Source organism: Melampsora larici-populina, assembly GCF_000204055.1.
Source record: "Melampsora larici-populina 98AG31 unplaced genomic scaffold MELLAscaffold_103, whole genome shotgun sequence".
In the NCBI taxonomy this organism is placed as follows: Eukaryota; Fungi; Basidiomycota; class Pucciniomycetes; order Pucciniales; family Melampsoraceae; genus Melampsora; species Melampsora laricis-populina.
The window spans coordinates 75503-99782 of NW_006768867.1; the positions used below are offsets into that span (position 1 = coordinate 75503).

The 24280-nt window shown below is 37.6% G+C and overlaps 5 protein-coding genes across 5 annotated transcripts; 3 read left to right on the forward strand and 2 right to left on the reverse strand.

Annotated features, from left to right (window-relative positions):
• Positions 1-4788: 4788 nt before the first annotated feature.
• On the forward strand, positions 4789-7566 carry MELLADRAFT_113963 (uncharacterized protein; the record flags this gene model as incomplete). Its single annotated transcript, XM_007418738.1, has 1 exon — positions 4789-7566. The coding sequence occupies one exon, from the start codon at positions 4789-4791 to the stop codon at positions 7564-7566; it is 2778 nt and encodes a 925-aa protein (XP_007418800.1).
• A 3026-nt stretch (positions 7567-10592) lies between these two features.
• On the forward strand, positions 10593-13175 carry MELLADRAFT_69668 (uncharacterized protein; the record flags this gene model as incomplete). The annotated part of the gene is made up of 1 exon (XM_007418726.1): positions 10593-13175. One exon carries the CDS (start codon positions 10593-10595, stop codon positions 13173-13175), a length of 2583 nt encoding a protein of 860 aa, XP_007418788.1.
• A 1942-nt stretch (positions 13176-15117) lies between these two features.
• Positions 15118-16022, reverse strand: MELLADRAFT_69669 (uncharacterized protein; the record flags this gene model as incomplete). The annotated part of the gene is made up of 5 exons (XM_007418727.1): positions 15118-15196; positions 15279-15301; positions 15408-15527; positions 15633-15901; positions 16019-16022. The coding sequence occupies 5 exons, from the start codon at positions 16020-16022 to the stop codon at positions 15118-15120; spliced, it is 495 nt and encodes a 164-aa protein (XP_007418789.1).
• A 1074-nt stretch (positions 16023-17096) lies between these two features.
• On the reverse strand, positions 17097-19376 carry MELLADRAFT_84152 (uncharacterized protein; the record flags this gene model as incomplete). The annotated part of the gene is made up of 8 exons (XM_007418734.1): positions 17097-17137; positions 17222-17325; positions 17448-17656; positions 17744-18096; positions 18196-18480; positions 18544-18745; positions 18817-19034; positions 19121-19376. The coding sequence occupies 8 exons, from the start codon at positions 19374-19376 to the stop codon at positions 17097-17099; spliced, it is 1668 nt and encodes a 555-aa protein (XP_007418796.1).
• A 1334-nt stretch (positions 19377-20710) lies between these two features.
• MELLADRAFT_84153 (uncharacterized protein) lies at positions 20711-24203 on the forward strand (the record flags this gene model as incomplete). The annotated part of the gene is made up of 12 exons (XM_007418735.1): positions 20711-20871; positions 20943-21088; positions 21151-21661; positions 21758-21816; positions 21902-21984; positions 22098-22441; positions 22544-22641; positions 22752-22918; positions 22990-23061; positions 23158-23664; positions 23774-23863; positions 23958-24203. 12 exons carry the CDS (start codon positions 20711-20713, stop codon positions 24201-24203), a joined length of 2484 nt encoding a protein of 827 aa, XP_007418797.1.
• Positions 24204-24280: the final 77 nt, after the last annotated feature.

Sequence of the window (24280 nt, forward strand, 5' to 3'; positions counted from 1 at the left end):
AGCCCGGGCAATGGCCGTATCTGATGATACTGACCTTTAATGGCGAGGTACTCCTGGACACCCGAATCACGTTCGGAGGAGTAGCCGGTTGCGGTTCGTTTGGCAAGGTAGCGGATACGTGGAAGGAAATAATTCAAAGGAAGCTCGGCTTTGTAAGAGCTTTTCGATGGGTAGACGATACACTCTTCGTGAAACCGGATGACGGATCTAATAAATTCACAATGGAAGATGTAGTGGAAGTCAGTGATCGGTTGGGAGTAGTCACGAATCCAACAAAGTGGAGAGAGTTTGCTTACACGCAAAAGTATCTAGGGATGGTTTGGGACGGTAAAAACAAAACCGTCGGTTTACAAGAGTCGAAACGCCTGTTACGTATATCGCAAATACAAGAATTCATGTCGATGAAAAGAGCTACGCATAAGCAGGTGGAAAAGTTGTCAGGACGTTTGGCACATGCAACTCTAATTTATCCACAACTACGGTGTCACTGCGTGGCAATGTACCACTGGATGTCTGAATGGGTTCACAAATTGGCTCTAAGGGACATACCAGAAGAGGTTTTAGACGATCTGAATACCTGGTTGAGAGTGATGTCAAACGCAAATCCGAGAAGACTGATACCCAGCCCAGGTGTTAGAAATGTAGCATGGGTAGGCGATGCATCGACATCATTCGGCATAGGAATCATAATCGGACGAAAGTGGGCAAGATTTCGGTTGCGTAGAGGCTGGGATAGAATCGAAGCTGATGGCACAAAAAGAGAGATTGCTTGGGCGGAAACAGTAGCACTGAGATTAGGCCTGATAATGCTCACAAAGTTGATGACAGTGGCAGGACAGGAATTCCTGGTACTTACAGATAACGTCGTGACAGAGGGTGCAGTACGAAACGGGAAGTCTCGAAATCGTTGGGTTAATCGAGAGTGGATCAAAATTCAAGATGAGACCTTGAGATTAGACTGTAGATTGAAACAGGAGAGGGTGAGGTCGGAAGACAATGCCGCCGACAGGTTGTCAAGAGGCTATGACTCCTCCAAACATGTAAGAGACGAGGTTTGGGTCAATATGCCAGAAGACCTAAAAGAGTTCATAAGGCAGGAATGAAATGAAATGAAATATAAACCACCGTTACCCAATTGAGACCCCTTTTTCACTACCCCCGTATCATCGTCGAAAGAGAGAAAAACCCCCCGTATCATCGTCGAAAGAGAGAAAAACCCCGCGTAGAAGCACATCACGAACGACTAAGATAAAAAATAATGGCACAGAACCACACACTGCCAAAACACTTCGAGACCGCAAGAAATGCAACGACCCTGGCAGGGAAACACGCAGCGTCGAGTGGTTGGATGGATAAGACGTTGAAAGGCTACTCTAGCGGAGTTTCGAAGTTCATTGAATTTAAGGAGAAAACATCAGGAGGGTTCGACGAAAACCAACCGGTATCAGATGAAGACATTTACGAGTTCATTGCGTGGGCGGGGAAGTCGAAAGTCGATAGAGCGGACGGACCAGATAGGATAATCTCATCGGTAACAATAAAAAAGTATCTAGATGGTATCCGCGCGTGGAGCATGGTCAGGCACATGAAGAGACCATCAGCCGACGCGGAGGTGGTAGCAGTTCTACTAAGAGCTACGAAAAGGAACGAAGAAGAAAAGTCGTTAATAACCAATAAGCAGCCCATAATGATCCGAGAACTCTACAAATTATTACGGGAAACGTACGGAAAATCGGATGAGCTGAATGTCGTAGGTTCAGTAGCGTTGATAGCCTTCTGGGGAATGGCGAGACTGGGCGAGTTATTGCGTAGTAAGCCGGAACAGGGTGCTTTGTTACGAAGACATATCGAGTTTGGCGAAAAAGACGGCAAGAAATTCGCAAAACTACACCTAAGGAAAGCGAAAACGGCAAAAGCAGAAGAAGTTCAAGTGATACACTTACAAGAACAATTTAATGTGTTAGACCCCGTCGCGGCACTGGAAAGGGTACTAGCCTTAAACAAATCAGCAGATAGAGACGACTTAATTTTCGCGACACCGAATCAGAAAGGAGGCATGAAGGCGTTAACGAAGCCGAGATTCCTAAAATTAGCTGGTGAAACTTGGGGAAAAGCGGGTTTAAAAACATGGTCAGGTCACTCTTTCAGGGTAGGAGGAGCATCCATAAGATTTAATTTAGGGAAACCGATGAAAACTATCGCAAAACAAGGTAGATGGAAATCGCTTACTTACTTACGTTACCTAAAGGCATACTCGGAAGAAGAGATAAGAGATACCATATTGTTTTTAGAGACAATAGATGAACGAAAGGAAAGATGAGCATTCAGATACAGAATGCAGATCAGGCGCCTTTAGGCACGTACAGAAATACAATTGACTGGGCGAAACTTTAAATATTTCAATTGGAAGAGCTGAACCTTAAAAAGCAGACAACTGACCCCGGCGACGTCGTGTAGGGCGAGCTCGGGTGGCTAGGCGACGTGCCAGGGACGGTCGTCCTAGTTATGGGGCCCGGAGCTCTACAACAGACGAAGCCGTGATTCCCGTAACTCGGAGGGTGGGTGGGCTGTAGGCGCGAGGCCGGCCGGGCGTTTGGTTCTCGAGAACCAACCCGAAGGCAGGGCTCCGCCACTCCCCCATCACGATCTCTCTGACTCAAAGTAAGAGCGATCAATTGGGTGAAGGATTCAGTTTCCTGAATATCTCACATAAGTATCATCCCACTCGTTAAACCAGAGCTAACTGAGGAGTGGGTTGAAAGAACCACTAGGCACGACGTGGTTCTTAAGCCCACGGTGCCTTAGCGGAGGAGAGGTGCGCGGGACGGCGCGCACGTTGCAAATCGACATTGTCGAGTTTTGGAATTTGGAATTGGGTTCCAAAAATTCTCAACTCAAAATTTGCACCTCGCTAAGCAACGTCAAGATTTAATTATCGACTCCTCAAAGATAATCAAATCATTACACTCCATTGAAATTCAAGTACTGAATTTTTTCGACAACCTCCCACCCACCCGGTCAGATATCAAATGAGTTAAGAGTTAACTGACATAAGAGTTAAGAGTTAACTGACATAAGAAGTATGAATCCCACCCACCGACCCAGGGCGCGAGGCCGGCCGGGCGTTTGGTTCTCGAGAACCAACCCGAAGGCAGGGCTCCGCCACTCCCCCATCACGATCTCTCTGACTCAAAGTAAGAGCGATCAATTGGGTGAAGGATTCAGTTTCCTGAATATCTCACATAAGTATCATCCCACTCGTTAAACCAGAGCTAACTGAGGAGTGGGTGAACTGCGAAAACTCCAAGTTTAACTGTGCAAGCCCCTCACGGGCGAACGCTTTTTAAGAGTTGAGGTACTTCAATGAATGTAAATTTTGATGAGAAATTTCTTAACACATCATGTAGGCAGGCTACATAATGACATGAATGACACCGCGGGAATTAACTTGTTTGAAACTCGAATGAGCGGAATTTCGGTGTCCGGGTTCAAAATTTCCTCGAATCGATAAACTCGTTCACAACTCGTTAACATTACGTTCGCCGATTTCCCTCGAGTACACTACATACTACATACACATACACAGCACTTTCAAAACCTCCAATTCCAACCGTTCAAGTATCTCACCCCTCATCATGTCCTCACCCAACTCCTTTCTTTTTTCATGGTTGATCAAGGCTTGACAAATGAAGGTGAAGGTGAGGAATGGTGAAAGGGTTTGTTGTTGTATCATGTGACTGTACATACACGGGGCCAGCAGAGTACAGAGTACAGCCCGAGGGAAATTGGCAAACCTATTGCTAACGAATTGTGAACGAGTTTCTTGATTCGAGGAAATTTCGAACCCGGACACCGAAATTTCACTCATTCGGGTTTCAAACAAGTTAATTCCCGCGGTGTGATTTATAGACTTGTTTTTCTTAAATGATTTGGTTGGTTTACTGGTCCATTATGGGTTTGAGAGGTAGAAAAGGTGAAGATAAACTTGTAAAGAAAGTGTTTGTTGAGATTTTTGGTTGTGGAAACATATTTAAAATTTGGTATCTTATTGAGATGGGTGTGAATAACACCTCTCCTCAGAGGGGTTTGTGGAACTTACAGGTTTTTGCCTTTGTTGACTTCTATCAACACTTCTAAGGCTCAGGGTCACAGAATTTGATTTGCTAGTTTTTTGATATTGGCTTTATCTTGTCTGATCAAAATGTTCCAAGAGCTGTTCTAAAAGCTAACCAAGTGACCAAAAAGCTTAGTAGTAGTACACCTGCTTGAGCGGTTTGGCTATGATCTTTTAATCAATGTGAACTTGATACACAAAAGTGACCACCAGCACCAGTCCATGATCCTTCCAAACAGTCATCACACTTTACTAATCCCTATGAATGTCTTGTGGCATGTATTAGGCTAGCACATGAAGGAATGAAATGGCACAGCACTGTAACTGTTAACAAACAGGCCTGGGATTTGAGCATTTGATGTGCAGATTATACAGATTCTTGTTGTATGTTGAATATACACTCATTGCTACATGAGGTAACCTCAGCTTATGTATTCAAGAGCTCCTTCTGAGAAACAGGTTATCATCATGGTCAATTGTTCAGATTCTGAAATAGTTTCATAATTCTCTCATACCCACATCCAAAATGTTTTAGATACCACTAAAACTTGCTTCAAGCTGAAATTTTCATTCTACCAAAAATATAATAATCCTTATCATTCCTTTGGCCCAAGCAGTCATACCAATACAAAGAAAAAAACACAATATTTTTTGTCATCATACACTCTCCAGATATGCCAAGGAATATATGGCTATTCAGATACTTCCTGGTAATCTCACTGAAGGCTTCAACTTATCAACTATGTTCAGGGCTACAGTTGACATCTGAGATATCAGGTGACACAAATAGGGGAGATGGTTTTTTTGGTTTTGATCTTGATTTTCCTCAGAGTCCTTTGGTACCAGAAAATCTCAAACAATCTTCAAGAAATGCTGTGGAATATCAAGGTGACCAACCAAATCAGGTATCTGATCACATTTATGATAGTCTGGGAAAACTTGATTATGAACCTTCACATCACATCACTGTCTCAAACCACTGTGCTGATTATGACAGTTTGATGGTAAATATGGCAGAGCTTACTTCTGAAAATCCATACTCACTCAATAGCCACACATATGATAGACATCACTTACAACCATCACCAATTGGACATACTTGGGAAGCTACTCATTGGATAACACCCCAGGTGTTATCAGGTATGCAAACCAATGATATATTTGATTCCAATGCATACATAAATGAATACTTTGATTATTTGAATAATCTACAGACATATGAAGACTTGGAAAAAAATAATCAGCCAGGGACAGATACATGTGGATCACACCAACACTCAAACCCAAGTTCAGAAATCCATTTCTCAGCTGGTCAATACTCACACATAACACCTTCTGTTACAGTAGATCCAAAAGGCACAGATCCAGAAAAAGATCAGTGTCAAGGGAAAGTACAAGAGGAAGGTATACTTGATCCCATTCTAATTGAAGGGAATGGTGTTTCAGATCAAATTAATGAAAATCCACTTAGCTATATGGACAGTGAAGAAATGCAAATGGGGAATCAATCAACAGGATTAAGAAAGGAAACCCCTCACTTTGAGCAAAATAGTGTAGTACCAGGTATATACTCTCCAACAATTTCAAACTCAGAAAAAAGGCAAGAAATATTGGAGCAGTCTGTAGGGACAACAAATTCCAATAGTGTCTCCATGCTGGATGGGACAAGACCCCTGGGTGTCAATGAGGCAGGTATATTTGAAAACATTGGAGGGTGTAGGCTCCCAGATGAAAATACACTCAGTCATACAGTAATTGAGGAAACACAAACAAGGAAACAATCAATAGGACTGAGACAAGGGAGTCCCCAATCTGATAAACATAGTGTTATGGAATCAGGTCTATACTCTCCCACAATATCAAATTCAGAAAAATGGAAGAAGAAATTGGCCAAGAGTGTGGGGACAAAACAGCTCAATAGTCAGTCAATTTCAAATAATGCATCATTGGTGAAACCCAGGGAGATGAAGAGTCAATTCAGTGAAAATCTAGCACTCAATTCCAGTCACAAAGTTATTTACAAAAAGCGGAAACTTTCTGCAATTCCCAAACACTGTATCTCCAAAACCAAAACCATTCCTGATTCACCAAACCACCTCCTCTCTCTACAGAAGATTGGAATGAAGAATTCAAGTAGGTCACCAATACTTTGCTATGAGATACATGAGTTTTTCCGTGAAATACATGAGAAGATCAAAGCCCATCATGAATTCAGTTTGGAAGAGGGGGATTCTGTCAGGCTGGCTGTAAGGAATGCAGGGGGGACAGTGGTTATGGTCTTCCTGGGTATCTTGAAAGTCTTTGAGGGTAAGGGATATGGAGAGGATGAGGTTGAACTTTTGCTTAATGATGGATGGAGCTTTATGAAAGACTTCTATAGTAATTGGAATTGGGCAGATCGTTCAAAATTTGGTTTTGGAAAATCTGAGAGATATTTTTCACAAGGTGCCTTTGACCCTGATTTTCACTTGAGATACCTGAAGCAAATCCATAAGAGCATAAATATACCATTGACATTCATCCATTCCATATCACTGCTATGGTCCAAAGAAAGAAAAAAATCAAAAATTCCTCGAGATCTATCTGAACATGGACAACAAATAATGGATGCATCAAATACCGACTCTCATGATATAAGAGGTGGACTTTATGAGAGGATTGGAATCAAGAACCATTCATTCTGGGGACCAGCACAATTCCTCAGGACAGAGTGGAACATTTATGGAGACAAGAACAGTTCATCACATTTGATATGGAAGTTGGCTTCAAATGCTGCACAGTTCCATACACCTGCTGGTAGAGATGTATGTGAAGGATTACATAGCTTCTTTGAGGGTTTGGTTCAAAAGCTACATATGGAATACAATAATCTTAATGGATATCACCCTTCCAAGAATCTCCCAGATCAGGCAGATAATGTTCTCAGCAAAAAGCATTTGGACAACCTTAGTCTGATTGTCAAGGCTGTCAGCATGGCAGAGTACAGAGTGATAGTACCTTTCATTGGTATTATCACAATCCTAGACAGACATGCATTGACAGTGGATCAATTTCAGGTACTGATACAGAATGCAATAGAATTTGTCAAAGATATATTTGGAAAATGGGAACATCTTAATTTCCATCCCAGCAATATCCACAATCTCTTTGAATGTAAAAGACTTACATGGAGATCACACAGCAAGCTACGTGACTCTGATACAATGTTTCAGACCCTCTTTGGATATGAGGATAAGAATGGATTTCCAACCCAAGTTATTTTATATCTACTAAGGTTGTGGCACATATCAGTCATGACAAGCAATCCAGGATCCAAGAACTATATTTCATTCAAAATTACAGAGATGCCTCATTGGACGGTGAAGGAATGGAATTCATCTGCTGAAAAACTGCTAGCCAATCAGGACCCCATTGATATCCAGAAGTGGATGTTTTTCATGCCCCAGGAGTAAATTTTACAGTGATGAATGAAGAATACTCACAAAACTTATCTTTTCATCCTGACATAGTTTCATTGCTATTGATCTTTGCAATTCAGAAGTCTTTGTCTTGAAATATTGAGTCACAGTCTTTCTTGGCGTTTAATTTTCAGCTTGTAGATACTCCAGAAATACATTTCACATCCTTTCTATTTGAAGCACTGGTGGGCTTGTGAAATCCCCTGGTAGCAAAGCTGAACCCCATTGTGATTGTTTTTCTTTTCAAAAATTCTGGAAGTAAGACCTGGCACCTGTGAGACACGGAAAGATTGAATTTTTATACCCTTCTTACCTATTTCTTTTTTCACCGTAGAGTGCTCCATTAGGTACACGTTAAGGGTACACAAACATTACAACCCATTTGAAAAACCCATTTAAGAAAAAATATAAAAACCCATTCAAAAAAATATTTTTTTGAACAGAAAATTCCAGAGGGACCCAATTTATTTTTCTGTTCAAAAAAATAATTTTTTAAATGGGTTTTTCTATTTTTTCTCAAATGGGTTTTTCAAATGGGTTGTAATGTTTGTGTACCCTTATTGGTTTATTATAATGTGCACTAATAGTGGATCTTAAAACATAGTGGCACTATGTTTTGCCACTATGTTTGGTGTATTCAGGATATGATGTTCAAAGGTCTGACAAATGGAGGTTTGCAAGAAAATTGCAACACAAACCCTCATCAAGAATATCTTGCAATAAAAGCTCTAGGGGTTCAGAGGTGCACCTCCAACACACATCTTTTGCCACAGTCAAAACCTAAAATGAGACAACACAATATTACCAGTAATTACTGTACAAAATAGTACAAGCTGTGACAATGCTGTTCTTCCTTGCTGGGTCAATGCTCAAGACCAAGATATAGTAGATCTCACTTTGAGAAAGGGAAGTGGGCCAAGATAGTCAACAGCAGTAAGAAGAATGAAAAATTCAAGGTCAGACACAATCAAGACAAATATGAGAAGAGCAAGTAGGCAGATAAACTTAACACCAATAAAAACAGAAACTTGGGGGGGTGGCAGTACACACTTGAGATCAATATGAGCCAGAGGATCCCATTGTGTAGATCATGTGCTAAAAGTTTTGATCTTACTCAAATTCTACAACTTGACCTGGCGGCAAGAGCCTGTTTTATGTGAACTTGCCCTCCCACTTGATGTCAGTCATTGCTATTAACACTATAAATAAAATCCTTGTGCAATGTGGCCTGGGGTAGCCCCAAAAAGGATACTTTGTGACCAGCTGGTCTTTTGCCTTATCATCTTCTTTGAGGAGGGAGAAAACTCAAAGAGTAGGGGATTCTTGAGCTTGGAAGGTGGGTGGGGCTTTACAAATGACTTTGGAAGAGATAAGAGAGAGAGATGACTACACTTGGAAGAGTCTCACAGTGAGAAGAGATATGCAAGGGTGGAGATTATTACCTCTTACTTATCCATCAAATTTTGGTTCCATAGGAGATGCAGTGTTGGATTTGATTTTATCCTCATCATAATAATTTTGATGTGCTTCAAAAGATGTTTGCTGAAGGCTTTGGTACAAGTGATTGACCAATTGTTTTAGATGTATTTGTCTTTTTGTAGTCAACATTTTCAAGTATGTCATACATTCAAACATCTGGAATCTGGTGCACTTGGTGGACACCTTCTGTACCGGATACATAGTTGAGGTCACCAAAATCTAGACTCAAAATATCTGCTGAGGGACCACATTGCTGGACCACAATCTCACCGTATTTCAGAGGATATAGGGTTTTGGACAGCCTGATTGCAGAGTTTTGACTGTATCTTTTCCTTTGTGCTGTAAACCAAAAGCTAGTATGAAATTATGCATGTATATTTTTCTTTAAATACATGATTCCTTTGTGCAGTCTGATGCTTTTCTTGTTCTCTTGTTTGACTGTACCTTTTTTACAATGTTATTGTAAAATCTGAGTGTTCTATTATGTGTTGTAATTGTGCTTTGAGTTTGCATTCATCAAATAATAAAGTCAATGTGTGTCTGTAATCCTATGTACAAGGGATAGCTTTATGATCCTGTGAACCATCCCAAAAACTGTTGTGCGCTAAAAAGATACACCATGGCTTGGGTACATGTCTTGAAAAGAGCTGCAAAAATGACCACAGAGCTCATTTTGGATGTATTTTGACATTGCGACTCAAAAAGAAATTGGTCAAGGACGCCCAATTTAACTCTTCTATGTACAAACTAAATCATTCCATTACAAATCATCAATAATAATCTTGTGACATGAAGGTATGAATCATTGATCTCAGCAAATTATTTGCAAAAAAAACTGGCCTGGGGTTGAATATCCAGTGGATTTGAGCATTTGATCTACAGCTTTCTTGAGTGCCTTGATGTAGTAAAACCTGGATCATATGGTCATTGCTACATGATATGAACTTGGATTCATGTATCACAGTACCTATCCTTACACTGCAAAAATCATGTGTTTCTCCATGGTGAAAAATGATTGAACTTGATGCACAAAATGATTAATAATGCGGATTTAATGCACAAAAATGTAGATTTAATGTAGATTTGATGCACTTTTAATCATTTTTCAAATTAAATTATGGTACTCAAGGTTGTGTATAGTTTTGTATACTTTTCTGTGTATACTTTTTTTTGGCGGGAAAAAAACAAATTATACTTTTGGCCTCAATTTCCCGGCCAAAAAAAAAACTATACATGAAAAACTATACACAACTATACACAACTTTGAGTACCGTAAATGTAATGATTTTTCACCTTGGAGAAACACATTATATTTGCAGCGTTACAAGTTGACATATCATCAATGCACAGCTTCTGAAACCGTTTAAAAGTTGTGTTGTACTCAACATCCAACATGTCTTGCACAATCACCAAACTTGTGACATGCAATAGTTTCAGCTCCACCAGATATCCAAGAATAATTTTCTCACCTTTGCCTCAAGCATTTGAACTAACATGAAGAGCAAAATTATAATATCTTTATCATCTTATACCATTTAAATATGCTTGCTCATTTATCTTTAAGCAAATGTTTGGGGGTAGCTGTGCTGAAAGCTCTATTTTATCACACAAGCTCAGGGCTAGAGTTCAGCGCTGATATATTAGGTGGTACAAATGGCATGGCAGACCTTGCTTCATGGAGTGATTATGAACCTTTCAAAGAATCAAAACCAACAGGACTGTTTGATCATAAGCTACGCAATGAAGCAAGACTGGAAGGAGAACAACTCAATCAGGTATTTGATCACAGGTATACCTGTCTTGGAAATGATGATCATGGTCCTTCAAAACGCGACATTCTTTCAACACACCCCACATATTGTGAAAATCTGACAAGAGATAGGACTGAGCTCGCCTATGATGATCCATCCTCACTTGATGTTCATCTGCAACATCTAGATGACTTGCAAAACCCCTTTTCTGGAAATATATGGGAAGATACTCATTGGTGGTCAACACCTCACATGTTATCAAGCACTCAAACAGTGGATATCTTTGACTCTTCTGTATACATCAATGAATATTTTGATTATTTGAATGAAATACATACATATGAAGACTTGGAGAAAAATAATCACCCAGGGAAAAATACTTGTGGATTACAGCAACTCTCAAACCCAATTCTAGAGAGCATCATGACCATCGAGGGAAAGAGCCAGTTCTCATATAATCAATACCCACACACCATACCCTCCCAAATTGTAGGCCAAGACATGCCAGGCCCCAAAACAATTTGTGGTCAAGAGGAAAAACAGGGGAAAGATATAATTGAAACATTTACTGATGTAGGAGATGGTACTCCAGTTCAAATAAATCCAATTAGTCATAGGGTCACTCAGGAAATGCAGTTAGGAAACAAATTACTGGAATTCAGACAGGTAAAAGCTCAATTTCAAAAAAATAGTGTTATGGAGCCAGAGATACACTCTCCCACAATTTCAAAATCAGAGAAAAAGCAAGAAAAATCGGTCCAGATGGTGGGGAGAACAAATCACAATACCATGCTGGAAGGGCTAAGTCACCTAAGCGTAAAAACTGAGGATTCAGTTTCAGAGGGGAAAGCTCTGAAAAAAGAATTGTTGGCCAAAAAACGGGGGAGGGGGAGTCATCTAAGTAGAAATCTAATACCCACTTCTATCTGCATAGATACCTCAAAAAAACAAAAACTCTCATCCATAGAGCAAAGCTGTCTCTCCAAAACCAGGACAAAGCATGGGTTGGCTGATTATGCTGTTGATCTACAAAGCATTGGAATGAACAGTGTCAATAGGTCATCAAACCTTTGCTATGAGATATACAACTTTTTTTCTGATATATACAAACAAATCACAGCCCAGACCAAATTCATTCCAGAAGAGGTGGAAGATATAAAGCGGGCTGTAAGAAATGCAGGGCAGGTAGTTGTCATGACTTTCCTGGGTATCTTGAAAGTGTTTGAAGGCAAAGGATGTGGTAGCGATGAGATAGATGACCTACTGAACAATGGCTGGAATTTCATAAAAGAGTTCTATGGTAGCTGGAAGAGCTCAGGATATGAGAAATTTGGTTTTGGGCAAGCTGAGAAATATGTCTTGAATAGTGCCTTTGATCCTGATTTTCACTTGAGATACTTGAAGCTAATGCGTTATGCTAAAAGAATGCCATTGTCATTGGCTCATTCAATCTCACTTCTATGGTCTAAACAAAGAGAAAAATCAAAAATTCCTCAAGATTTATCTAAGAGCTTGCAGAAAATAAGAGATGCATCCAACAATGAGTCTCAAAGAATTCAAGGTGGACTTTATGACAGGAATGGAATTAGAAACCATTCATTCTGGGGACCTGCACAATTTCTTAGGAGAAATTTGGAATCTTTGGGGGACACAATGAATTCATCACATCTAGTTTGGAAGTTAGCTTCAAATGCTGCCCAATTTCATACACCTGCTGGCCGGAACATATGCAAGGAAATGCATGACTTCTTTGAGGATTTGATTGAAAAGCTTCAGCTTTCATACAATGATCACAATGGACATCACACTTCCCAGCATACCTCAGCTGAATCAGATGTATTTTCAAGTGCTACCCATTCAAAGAACCTCAGTCTAATTGTGAAAGCTGTCAGTATTGCAGAGTACAGATTAACAGTGCCTTTTATTGGGCTCTTAAGGATTTTGCATTTGAACAATGTGACAGTGGGACAACTTCATAGATTGATGAACAATGTAGTAAACTTTCTCAAAGATGAATTTAGTAAATGGGAAGATCTAGATTTTTGTCCAAGAAATATTAACAAACTGTTTGAATACAAGAGATGTACATCCAATTCACAAAATCTTCTAGGCGAAACCAATAAAATGTTCCAGAATCTCTTTGGGTATTCAGATAGGAATGGATTTCCTAGCCAAGCTATATTATTTCTATTGAGTTCATGGCACACATCTGTCATCAGAAGTAATCCAGCATCAAAAAACTATCTTGATTTCCAAGTTGAGGAGATACCTCCTTGGGACTTCATGGATTGGACTTCATATGTCAAAGATATTTTACTTGATCAGGATTCAATAGATGGGCAGAAGTGGATGAGTTTCATGAATCAAGGTTGATTTTTGCCAATTGACCAGGAACAACTTGTTATTGAGTTGTATTTAGTTGACATTTCCTTGTTGATCATGTGGGATAGCTTTGCAGTCTCCATGAGTTTCCTCTTGAGAACAACAATTTCAGAGTTTTATTTCCACATTTTGTATAGCCAAAGATTCAGCTCCAGCTGTTTGTCTTTGAATATCCGGAGGTGTCAGTGAGGAAACTGAACCCCCAATCGTGGACCTTTCATATGCCTGGAGTAAGATTGAAGTTATTGAAGAAGAAGGTTTGCAGATACTAAAGCCAATCCACTGGTAGGATAGTAGAATAGTGGAAGAGGGGTTTGAGGGTGGGGGAGTAGGAATGAGCATGGAAGGGTAGACAGAGTGTTATGTCTTTGGTTTTAATATGTCATCAAGGACAGAGGTTCTCCCTGGAATATTTTGATCACCTGAGCAGCTTATCCTAAAACAAACAGGAAAATGTGTTTAATGGAGATAGCAGAGAAGAAGTTGGTGAGCACTGGGATAAAAGATAGTGTCATGAGGATAAGAGGCTAAGGATCAAACATTGAAAAATATCTTTGGTAGAAATGGTGAAGCACAGTACTGGAACAAAAGCCTATGTGGTGTTAGTGATGGCTTAAATTATGGCCATACAAAATTGGAGAAATTGGAAGTTGTGAAGGATGTCAAACATAGGAATTGAAGTTTTTGGAAGGGTTGTGACAATTGGCAGGTTTCCAATGACACCATATATAACCCCCACCAAAAGGTGCTATGGGTCATTGAGGAGCCCAAGAATAAATGTAAGTACCTCAGCTTCCTAGAGCCCACACAAAAGTAGAAGGAGTTGGGAAAACAAATTTTATAGGATGTTTGGGCATTACTTGGTTATTATATTTTCTTCTTCCTGACTCATGACAAATTACCTAGTCTTTATCCATCCAGCTTTGATTACACATACATCAAGTAGGGATCAATCACTGGCACCAATTATGTAGTGTACCTTTTTGGCCAATTGCTCAAGTCTATCCCTACAAACTCTTGTGCTTCTTGGGAACATCCAGATGTGTTAAAATCAACCTTACCTGCTGGACAACCCAATGAGAAGCTAGGTTTTCCATCTTCACACCCGCCCCTCACTCTTGGTGACTCACCCACTGCTGTGCAAGTTTTGCTGTAATGGCTCTTTGTGTTTTGACTTGCTAAGTCTCTGGGAGCTCATAGAATATGGGCACTGCTGTGGATTGTATCAATGGCCTCTGACCAATATCAAGGCACAGAGGGGTTCCTTCCAGATTCCCTGTCAAATCTCTGGCCTGGGGAGTGTGGTGAAGAGAATGATACATCCATATCATCCTTTTTGGCTGAATTTTTCAAAGTTTTGAGCCTTGATACCTCTCTGTTGATAACAGGACATGCAGTGATCGATCATCTCACTGTGTAGAATGATCTCATCACATTGGTACTGGATTCTGATTACTAAAACAATAACCATGATCTCAGTGTCAAAGAATGATTTTATGACATCAAAAGATTAAATGGAGAGGAAAGCATTCAATACAGAAAAGGAAAGCAATCGCAACGCAATGGAGTCAAATCATCAAAAATACAATGTGATGATGCCGGTCCCAAAGACATCAACAATCATAAGGAAAAGTAAATTGATGATAAAAATAGGGCATTGCAAATCTAAAGTGAAATCATTCAAGTGAAATGATTAGGACTTTTTTTAGCAAAACCTTTTTTAAAAACATAAATGAAAACCAACTGAAAGATATGATTCTTCCAATATAATAATTGACACCACAATCAAGTTGACACAAAGTTAGGCAATGAGATTGAGAAATGGTGGGTTAGCCCAACTTTGTCAAACATGATTCAAAAATTGAGGTAGGACTTTAGATAGTTTGAGTGGGATCCATTCTTTTTCCTTGAACTACTTTACTTTATTTGTTGTTTAGTTAGATTCATCATCTTCCATCTCAGAGTTGAATAATTCTAAAATCTTGTCACATTCATCAGATTCCACATCGAACCTATGTATAATTTAATGATAAGCAAATCAATGAAAAATCATCCATCGTAAGTTCTTCTATGGGTTAGTTTGTACGGACTCACATTTGAGGTTCAATTTTTCCTGCCTTTTGAAATTCAAACAACACCCAAATCAATGTGTTAGTTTTTTTTCAAAAGATAATGATTGAAAATAATCAAATATGTTGTCAAGAAAGAAACTATGTATCTTACCTTTTCATCTTGTTTTCTTTGTTTAATTTTTTCTTGTAAACTTTCTAATAAAGTGACACATCTGTTACTATTTGCCAACATTTTAATGAATTGACGATCATTATAAACGATTCCAAAGACCTAAAAAGTTCAAAAAAGATGATCAATCTCACTTTCATTTCATAAAAGTAGCCTATATAAGTAAATCTAAGATTAAATATATCAGTTTAGAAAATCAAACTTAACTTGAATTAATTTAAATAGAACTCGAGTCTTCCTATGATGCATAATCAAATGAACTGTTCTTTCATCAAGATTAGGATCATCAAATAAAAACTTAGTTGCCTCGAAAATGTTTTTAGGAAGAGATTCTTCTGATCTTAAACGGATGGTAATCTTTTCGAAATCTCCCAAGTTTGGTAAACGTGATTGATTATCTTGAAATCGATTAGGTTCATGTTCTAGTAAACCTGAATCAAGAAACTCTTGTGGTGGTCTTTTAGATTCCGGTATTCCTGTTACAACAAACCAAAAAATGTTGTATCAAACCAAGTTGGATTTGAACAAATCATTCATTTTCACTTTATAAATTCATTTGATAAAGAAAACTTTCGGTCTCATACGTCACATACCCATATTGAAGATTGAACACAATTTCGAAATTAATTTTAAATCTTCATAAGTCTTTTTCCAAGACCATTTCCTGTAATAAATAAACCAAAAAAATCATCATCATCAGTTTTACAAAACAAAATATATTTTCTTTAACATGAAGGTGAACAAAAGAAAAAAGAACTTAAAACGGATTAATGGGATGAATTGAATCTAATTTATTTTTTAAATCTCCTAAATCTAACTTCATTTCTCTTGTCCATTCCTGATTCCTCATCTCATTCAATTCTAAAAAAAAAGCACGAAGAAATCAATTGTAGTCTTTCATATATTTCAGGTAAAGTTGAAATGAAACTGATGACCTACCTAACCTTTTCTAAACTTATCAAAATGGACGTATGAAGATGACAGAAAACTGTTTGAGTATCTCAAGATCAACGAAATGAGAAATGAAATGAAATCCTTTCTTTTCAAGATGTATAATCAAACTTGACTGAGCTGATCGAATACGCATGATTCACACAAAGGATTTTCAGGTTTAGTGAATGTTTGAGAATCATTCTACACATACCTAACTTGATCGATCAGATCTGATTTCTTTGGTTTTCATCATTCCTTTCTACTTACATACACACAGGCTGGGGCTTCTTTAACTCTGAAATGAGATCCTATTGATCATAAAATCATCAAAGCAAGCAAACAAGTCAGTCCTTTTGAGGTGTAATGATCAAGAATGAGGAAAGAGATCATGGAGTTCAAGATGATCAGATCAAATCAAATTGAACGAACCTTCAGTACAGAAAAAACAAACAAACCCAAAATCCTCAAGCTTTAATGAAAAACCTGCTCCTCCAAGCTCAACATGAGAGATTTTGGTTTTAAAAACCTTCAATTTTACACTTACTAGGAATCATTAACCCACAAGTATATAAACAATCACGAGATCTCTTTAAGCCAATTGAATCCTTCTCATTTGATATAATTTCTTTTTTCAATTACAAAAAAATAAAGCATATGTATAATATAGATATATAGTATAATTCCTAAACCCCCATCATGAAACCCCCGATCTTATTCTCATTCCAAATTCTTTGATCATCATAAATCAGAATCCGTAATCCTTTCACCTTTACAAACCACTAATGATATAAACCCAAAAAAACAGTCAATTCCGAGATTCGAAAATCCTTTTTTTAAAAGAAACATCAAATTCATCAACTTACAATCATCTTCAATAATCGTTCCAGCTCCTACTTCACAATCTTTTAATTGAGCTCGATCTCCAATCCTAACTCCATCAGCTAAAACACAATTTTCAATCTTAACACTAAAAATCCACCAAACCAAAACCAAACCAAACCAAAAACCAAATCAAAACCCCCAATTGACCATAAAACGAAAACAAAAAGAGCAAACTAATCATAAAACAAAAATAGTTTGAACACTCACTTTTCACCTATCATGACTTTTTCCATGATGATCGAATTCATCACTTTAGAAGCTTTACCAATCTTTGAAAACTTTCCCACAATCGATTTCTTAATCAAACTTTTATCACCAATCACCACATTTGAACCAATACAAGAATCGATTCCGTAGCCCATTCCCACAACTTTCTGATGATTCTTTTTCATTTCTTCTTCATACGATTTCAATGCCTATTCCCAAAAAAAACAAACCACCAATCTTGTATCAATTCCAACTAAACTTTTTTTTTCTTTGGATGGATGGATTTGAAAACTTACGATCCGATTAGCTTCTACGTAACCTGAAAGCGAATTACATCGACCCACAAAACCATGTTCGAGTTCCCAAACCAGAATTTCACACTTCCAACCATCTCGAAGTTGGTCTTTTAAAAGTGTAGGATGACCTTCATCGAAACCAGACGAGACTTTAAAGGATTCATAATGATGATTTGGGAATGGAGAATGAACTCTTTCATGGTTTTTCGCTGGACTAGGTGGGGCTGTTAAGAGTGGGGTTCGGATTAGTTTAGGTGATGGTTGGAAGGGGATCGGATTGGGGTTCGTGGTTGATCGTTTTAGTGAGATCCATTGTTCATCTGGTGTTGGTTTGATGGTTTTCTTTTTCTCAGCTATCACATATCAAAAAAATCATTCACTCATCAGTCTTTGACTAGCTATGGTGAAGAAATAGAATTTCAGCTGGTTTTTTAAGGGAAATTGGATCTTACGTTTGAGGTGTAAATCAATCAAACCAGGTTGCCATTGAGACTTAGCTAACCAAGGCACGAAATCGATTTTGAAAGATCTTAATTGATCTTCTAAAGAATTAGCCAAGAGTTGAACCACAAGAGAAGAACAAAGATAAAGATGAGTAGGTAATAAAGAAGTGGTCAAGACAGGTGTTGGAAATCGGTTTAAAAGTTTTCTTCTTAAACTTAAATCTTGTCCGATTTCTTTGATATCTAAAAGTGTAGATGATTTAGGATCCAAGGTGACCAATGTTAAAGGTGGACCTGTAAAGAAGATTAGATTAGTTTTTGTAAGAAAGAAAGTGGTTTAGTGAAAGATTGATTTACTATCTTTTGTATCTAATGAACTTGATGATCTTTGATAATAAACTGAAGTTAATAAGTTTTGACTTGATCGATGTTTTTCAATTAAATGTAATAAAGAACGTGAATGGATGGATGTGGATTTAGTTTCATTGGTATTGGTAGATAAACTTGAAGAAGGTTTCGAATGAAAATATAAATCGCAAGGTACAATCACAAAAGCTGTCTAAAGTATCAAACCGACAACTCATCAATATCTGTTGCATCTGAGTTGCAAGAAAATCAAATACCACTTACTCTAATCAAACCAGATGAAATTGCCCAACGTAAAGTACCGGTTGTTCCATCCCTTTTTAATTGTCGATCTGGTATACATTCTAATCTGATTTGTAAATGTGGATGAGAATTAGTTGAGTTTGTAGAAGAAGATAATCGGGTAGGATTTGAAGATTTTCTTGATTTAAGTATCGAATTAATTGAAGTTCTTTGAGATTCAGAGGCCAGAATCAAAACATCTTTTCCCCCCAAAAAAACCAAAAAACCAAACAAAATTAGTGTGTTGTTGTTTTTTGGTATGGTTTGAGAGAAAAGAGTATAATACCAGTCAAACCACTTTCTTCTATCCAATCTAAATTATATTCAATCATAGGTTTGTTCAAGATAGGTAAAGAAGGTTTCGATACCTGAGGTGTGATAGGATGTTGATCTGTTGAATGAGCATTGACTAATGGAAATAAATCTTCACCTGGACCTGAAAGGATTACCACTAGATAAGGTAAACTTGATTGATTGTTGATGGAATTGTTGAGTGGGTTTTGATTGTATTGTTTAAGATGAGCTGAGTTTGATAATGACATGATTTGGGATTTGGGAGTTGGAGATGGTATTGGGTTCTGGTTGAGATCGATGGTGGTTTTGTTGAGAATGAGATTGAGGAAACCAATTCCAATGGACAGAACCCTTTAAATCAGACTATGGTCAAAACTTCTGACTTGTACCATCATTCAACTCATCAACTTCTCTTACCATCACTCAATCACACCTACATCAGAACTATTCACTTCACTGAAATCAAACTACTCTTGAACTGATTCATAGAATTGTCAAGGTCATGAAGACACACAGAACAGAGATATGATCACAAGTCTTTAATACGACCGATATGATTACAAGTCTTCAATCTCTATCAAGTGAGCCACAGATGATTATGATTACTTATTCCATTCTCTATCAAATCATCTTGATTCCTTGAGTTCTCCCATCCATCGAGACTGAAGTCATGAGTTGAGTTCTTGATTGAAGAAGTGAAGAAGCGGTGAGTATGCTTATAGATAGTCGAGATATGATTATACCGCGTTGTAGTCAACAGGATTTGGAAAAACGCGACTTGAAATCGAAAGAACCAACCATTCAACACACATACCACACCCACACAAAATGTCAGATTGTTCTCAACCAACAAACCTATCAATACCAATCAAATCACCTCAATCAAATGGAAAAGAAAAAGAAGAACAAGAATTCGAAATTGAACCATTGTTTTTACCTGGAAGTGAAGATGAAGATGAAGAATCAGATCAAACAAAATTAAAACATCAAGAAAAAGAAAAAGGGAAAGGGAAAGAAGAGGAAGATGAAGATGAAGATGAGATCCAAATCATCTCATCCAACATTCCAAACAAACCAAAACCAAAACCCAAACAAAATCCAGACAAAGAAGACGAAATCCAAATCATTTCATCCAATCTCTCCAAAAAACCTAAACCAGAACAACAATCGACATCAATCTTAGATCAAATCATTCCAATTGGTCAAGCTTCTAAATTAGATTTACATCATTCTCCTGAATACCATCATATCAAATCAAAGGTTAAGAAAAGGACTTCAGGTGATGATGAGAATGGGGAAGATCAGGATCGATGCGGGATACGTGATCGAGTGAATAAGAGGATGAAGGTCTCGTCGGATGATTCTGATATTGAGATCACTCATTCTAATTTCATTAACATCAATCAAATCAATGAAGAAGATACAGATGAAGATGAAGAAGAAGATAAGGACGAAGAAGAAGATAAATATTCACCAAGTTGGAAACGACAATATCTGGGTGGTAAGAATTCATGAACCCTTAGAGTTCAATATTGAATAGCATCATGAGTTGACAAATTTTGGGGTTTTTTCTCTAGGTTTCATGAGTGAAGGATTTATGGTTTATTCCGGAGCCAAACTAGATGAACTTGAACCGATCAAATTAATCAGATCCAAACCGATCTCATCATTTACATCAGAAGTAGAACTCAATCGAACCAAAGTTTTTAAAACAAAGTCTAACAAACCAGATCATGTAGTAAGGTAAGATATCAATTCAAAATCTTTTAATCGGATCTCTTTCTGATCTACATGATTGGAATGTTTCATTTCAGAGTCGAGAGTCAAAAGAATGGACATTTCGCAAGACTAAACGAATCGTTTGGTCAATGGATCGTGCCTTTGATCGATTTGAATCTATGTGAATTCGAGGGAAATCTAGTCTTTCCACCTGAAAACCCACGTTCAGGTAACCCATATAGTGTTTTCTACTCATATATGATCACTTCATTCTTTTTTGACATCTCTTCTGATTCAAACCAGGTGATACGGTCCAATTCTATATCAAAGTTTATATCACTCGAGATGCATTCGGTCCACCTGATCAATTATCAAGTCGTCTTAGAACTCATCCTAGTATGAAATCTAAACAACCAAGTAAATCAAAATCGGTGAAACCTTACAAAGTAGAGAATCCAGAAGACCAAGCCAACATTATTAGACAACAATCATTAAGCAAATTATTTGATATCATAGACCTGAAACCTGTCCAAACCATTGATCCAAACCGATCAAGTCTTTTGAAACCAAAACCCCTGAAACCTATCACCTCTTCACAAGATGGATCATCTTTGGTGTCGTCAAGTCAATTGAAATCGGTTTATCATCAAGCTAATTTAAAATTAAATGAGATCAAACCTCCTAGTGATTCTCAAATCTTAAATGAAGATTTCAAGTTAGAATTAAGAACTTATCAAGAACAAGGTTTGAATTGGTTATTGAATATGGAAACTCTGTCAGAAGAAACTAATTCGATCCATCCACTTTGGGATCAGTTTAGTGATCACTTTTTTGGTTTCTTTTTTGAAATCTTTTTGATGAGTATTTGTTTTTACTTATCATTTTGGGTTTTTCCTTTTTCTTTATTTAGATATTTTTTTCCAAAGGAAGAAGGTACTCTTGAATCGAATGAACCACTTGAACCATTTTGTAAGTTTGACTTTTCTATTCTGATAATGTTGAAAACTATTCTTGAGATGACCTGATTCCCTTGAAATCCACCCTTCGAGAACAGTTTATAATCCATATATGGGATGTTTCACCCTTCAATTTCCACATAGCGCACGTAAATCTAGGGGAGGCATTTTGGCAGATGAGGTAAGTCTATCTTTTGTATTCAGTAGCATTACTGAGTCTAAAAGAACCAAGCACCTTTGACTGGTTCATCAATCGAATTCACATCACATTACTTTCGGTTTGTTTTCGAATAGATGGGATTAGGAAAAACTATTCAAATGGCAGCCTTAATTTGTACAGCTAGACCAAAGAAGGAAGAAACCAAACTCGAAAGTGTAGATCCAAATCAATCAGATGAAGAAGAAGAAGAAGAAGAAGAAGAAAAGAAGAAGATCAAAAAGCGTATGAAAAGTTTAAAAGCCCAACCCGAACCGGTGACTACACTTGTGATTTGTCCATTAACCCTTTTAAATCAATGGCAAGATGAATTAGAAAGATGTGATCCAACTTTAAACGTTTCGATTTATCATTCTTCGGATGGGAAAAGCAAATTGAAGGATCCTACGGATGATGGATCGTTTGATGTGGTCATTACAACGTAAGATGCTATGTCTTATTTTTTGGTAGAAGAGGTTGAAAAAATTGGAGGTCTTGAGTAGATTCATGATTGATGATTCTTTTTGAGGTTTTTTTTTCTTAGGTATGGGATCGTTAGTAATGAATGGGTTAAGTTGGATCAAAAAGGAATGTTTGATCCAAACCAAAAGAAAAAGTCGATCAACAATGGTCTTTTTAGTGGTAAGTTGTTTTTTAATTCTTTTTATAAACCAAAGAAGACCCAAAACTTTAAGAAAATCAATTGGGATGACTTTTCTTGGTGTTTTTTTTTCTTTTTTTTTGAATTATAGTGGAATGGCATCGAATCATTCTAGATGAAGCACATACCATCAAGAATCGGAATGCAAGAACCACGAAGGCGTGTTGTGAATTGAAGTCGGCTAGACGTTGGTGTTTGACAGGTACACCGATTGTGAATCGATTAGATGATTTGGCTTCTTTGTTACATTTTATTAAAGTAGGTTTGAGTTTCTAGTTAGAGAATGTGATCGGATGGCTGATGGTGATGGTGATGGGATGATCAATTAGTTGGAACCTTGGGGTGATTTTTCGTTCTTTAAATCGTTTGTGACGATTCCGTTTAGTAAAGGTGATCAAAAGGTATACCAATCTTATGTGTTTTTATATCTTTATAGCAAAACGCGAGAGATCACAAACTTAAAACCCCCTGCGTGATGTTTTGTTTTATGACTATAGGCAGTCGAAGTGGTTCAAGTGATCATCGAGAGTACGGTACTAAGAAGAGAGAAATCGATGAAAGACAAAGATGGAAAGTCGATCATTGGAGATTTACCTCCCAAATCGATCGAAATCAAATCATTAAAGATGAATGAAAAAGAAAGCAAGATCTATGAGATGATGTTCAAGAATGCGAAAGCGAGATTTTTAGAAGTATTAATGGCAGGTACGGTGATGAAACACTTTACGATGATCTTAACGATCTTGATTAGATTAAGACAAATCGTTTTACATCCAACGATTGTCATTCAAAGAGTTGGTATTGAGTTTTTTGATCAATTGATTCGAAATGAAAACGATCCAGAAGAAGAAAAGTGGATGAGATCATTGATTAAAGAGTTTGGAAAGAATCGATGGAAGGATGGATTGGATGAGAGTCATGAGTTAAAGAAGAAGGTTAAGAAGGTTTTGAAGTTGAGATCAGAGGAAAGTAATGAGATTGAAGAATGTTCGATTTGTTTAGATGTGAGTGAATTTTTTTTTGATGATTTCTCTTTTTTTTAGGGATGGAAATCGAAAATTCAATGAGTTTAGAATTGGTTTTGATTTTCTTGAATCTTCCGGTTACACATAGTTTATAGATTCTAGAGTCTTTTTGCCTTGTATGCATTCTTTTTGTAAAGAATGTATTATGGGATACGTAGAATCTAAAATGGGGGAAGAGGTAAGTGAGATGTGATTTGGAAATCTAACCGATCCAATTTGAAACTGATAATCGACTGTTGTGGGATTTCTTTTTGACACAACCAATCATATAGACCATGTGCGCAAATTGTAATCAAGTGTTTGTGGAAACTGATTTAATAGAATATGTAGGAAAAAAACAAAAACCTAAGAAGATGTTGTGTCCAAGTTCGACTGCTACATCAGAAGCTAGTACACAAGGAGAAGAAGAGATTCGATTTGATGATGAAGAAGAAAATGAAGAAGGTTTCGAAGGATATCTTAAATCGAATCATGGATTTATTTCATCTACTAAACTTGAAGCTTTAATCAAGATTTAATGAAGTTAGAAGATTCGAACCTGAATTCTCTGCTGTGGTGTTTAGTCAATTTACGGATTTTTTAAACTTACTTGAGT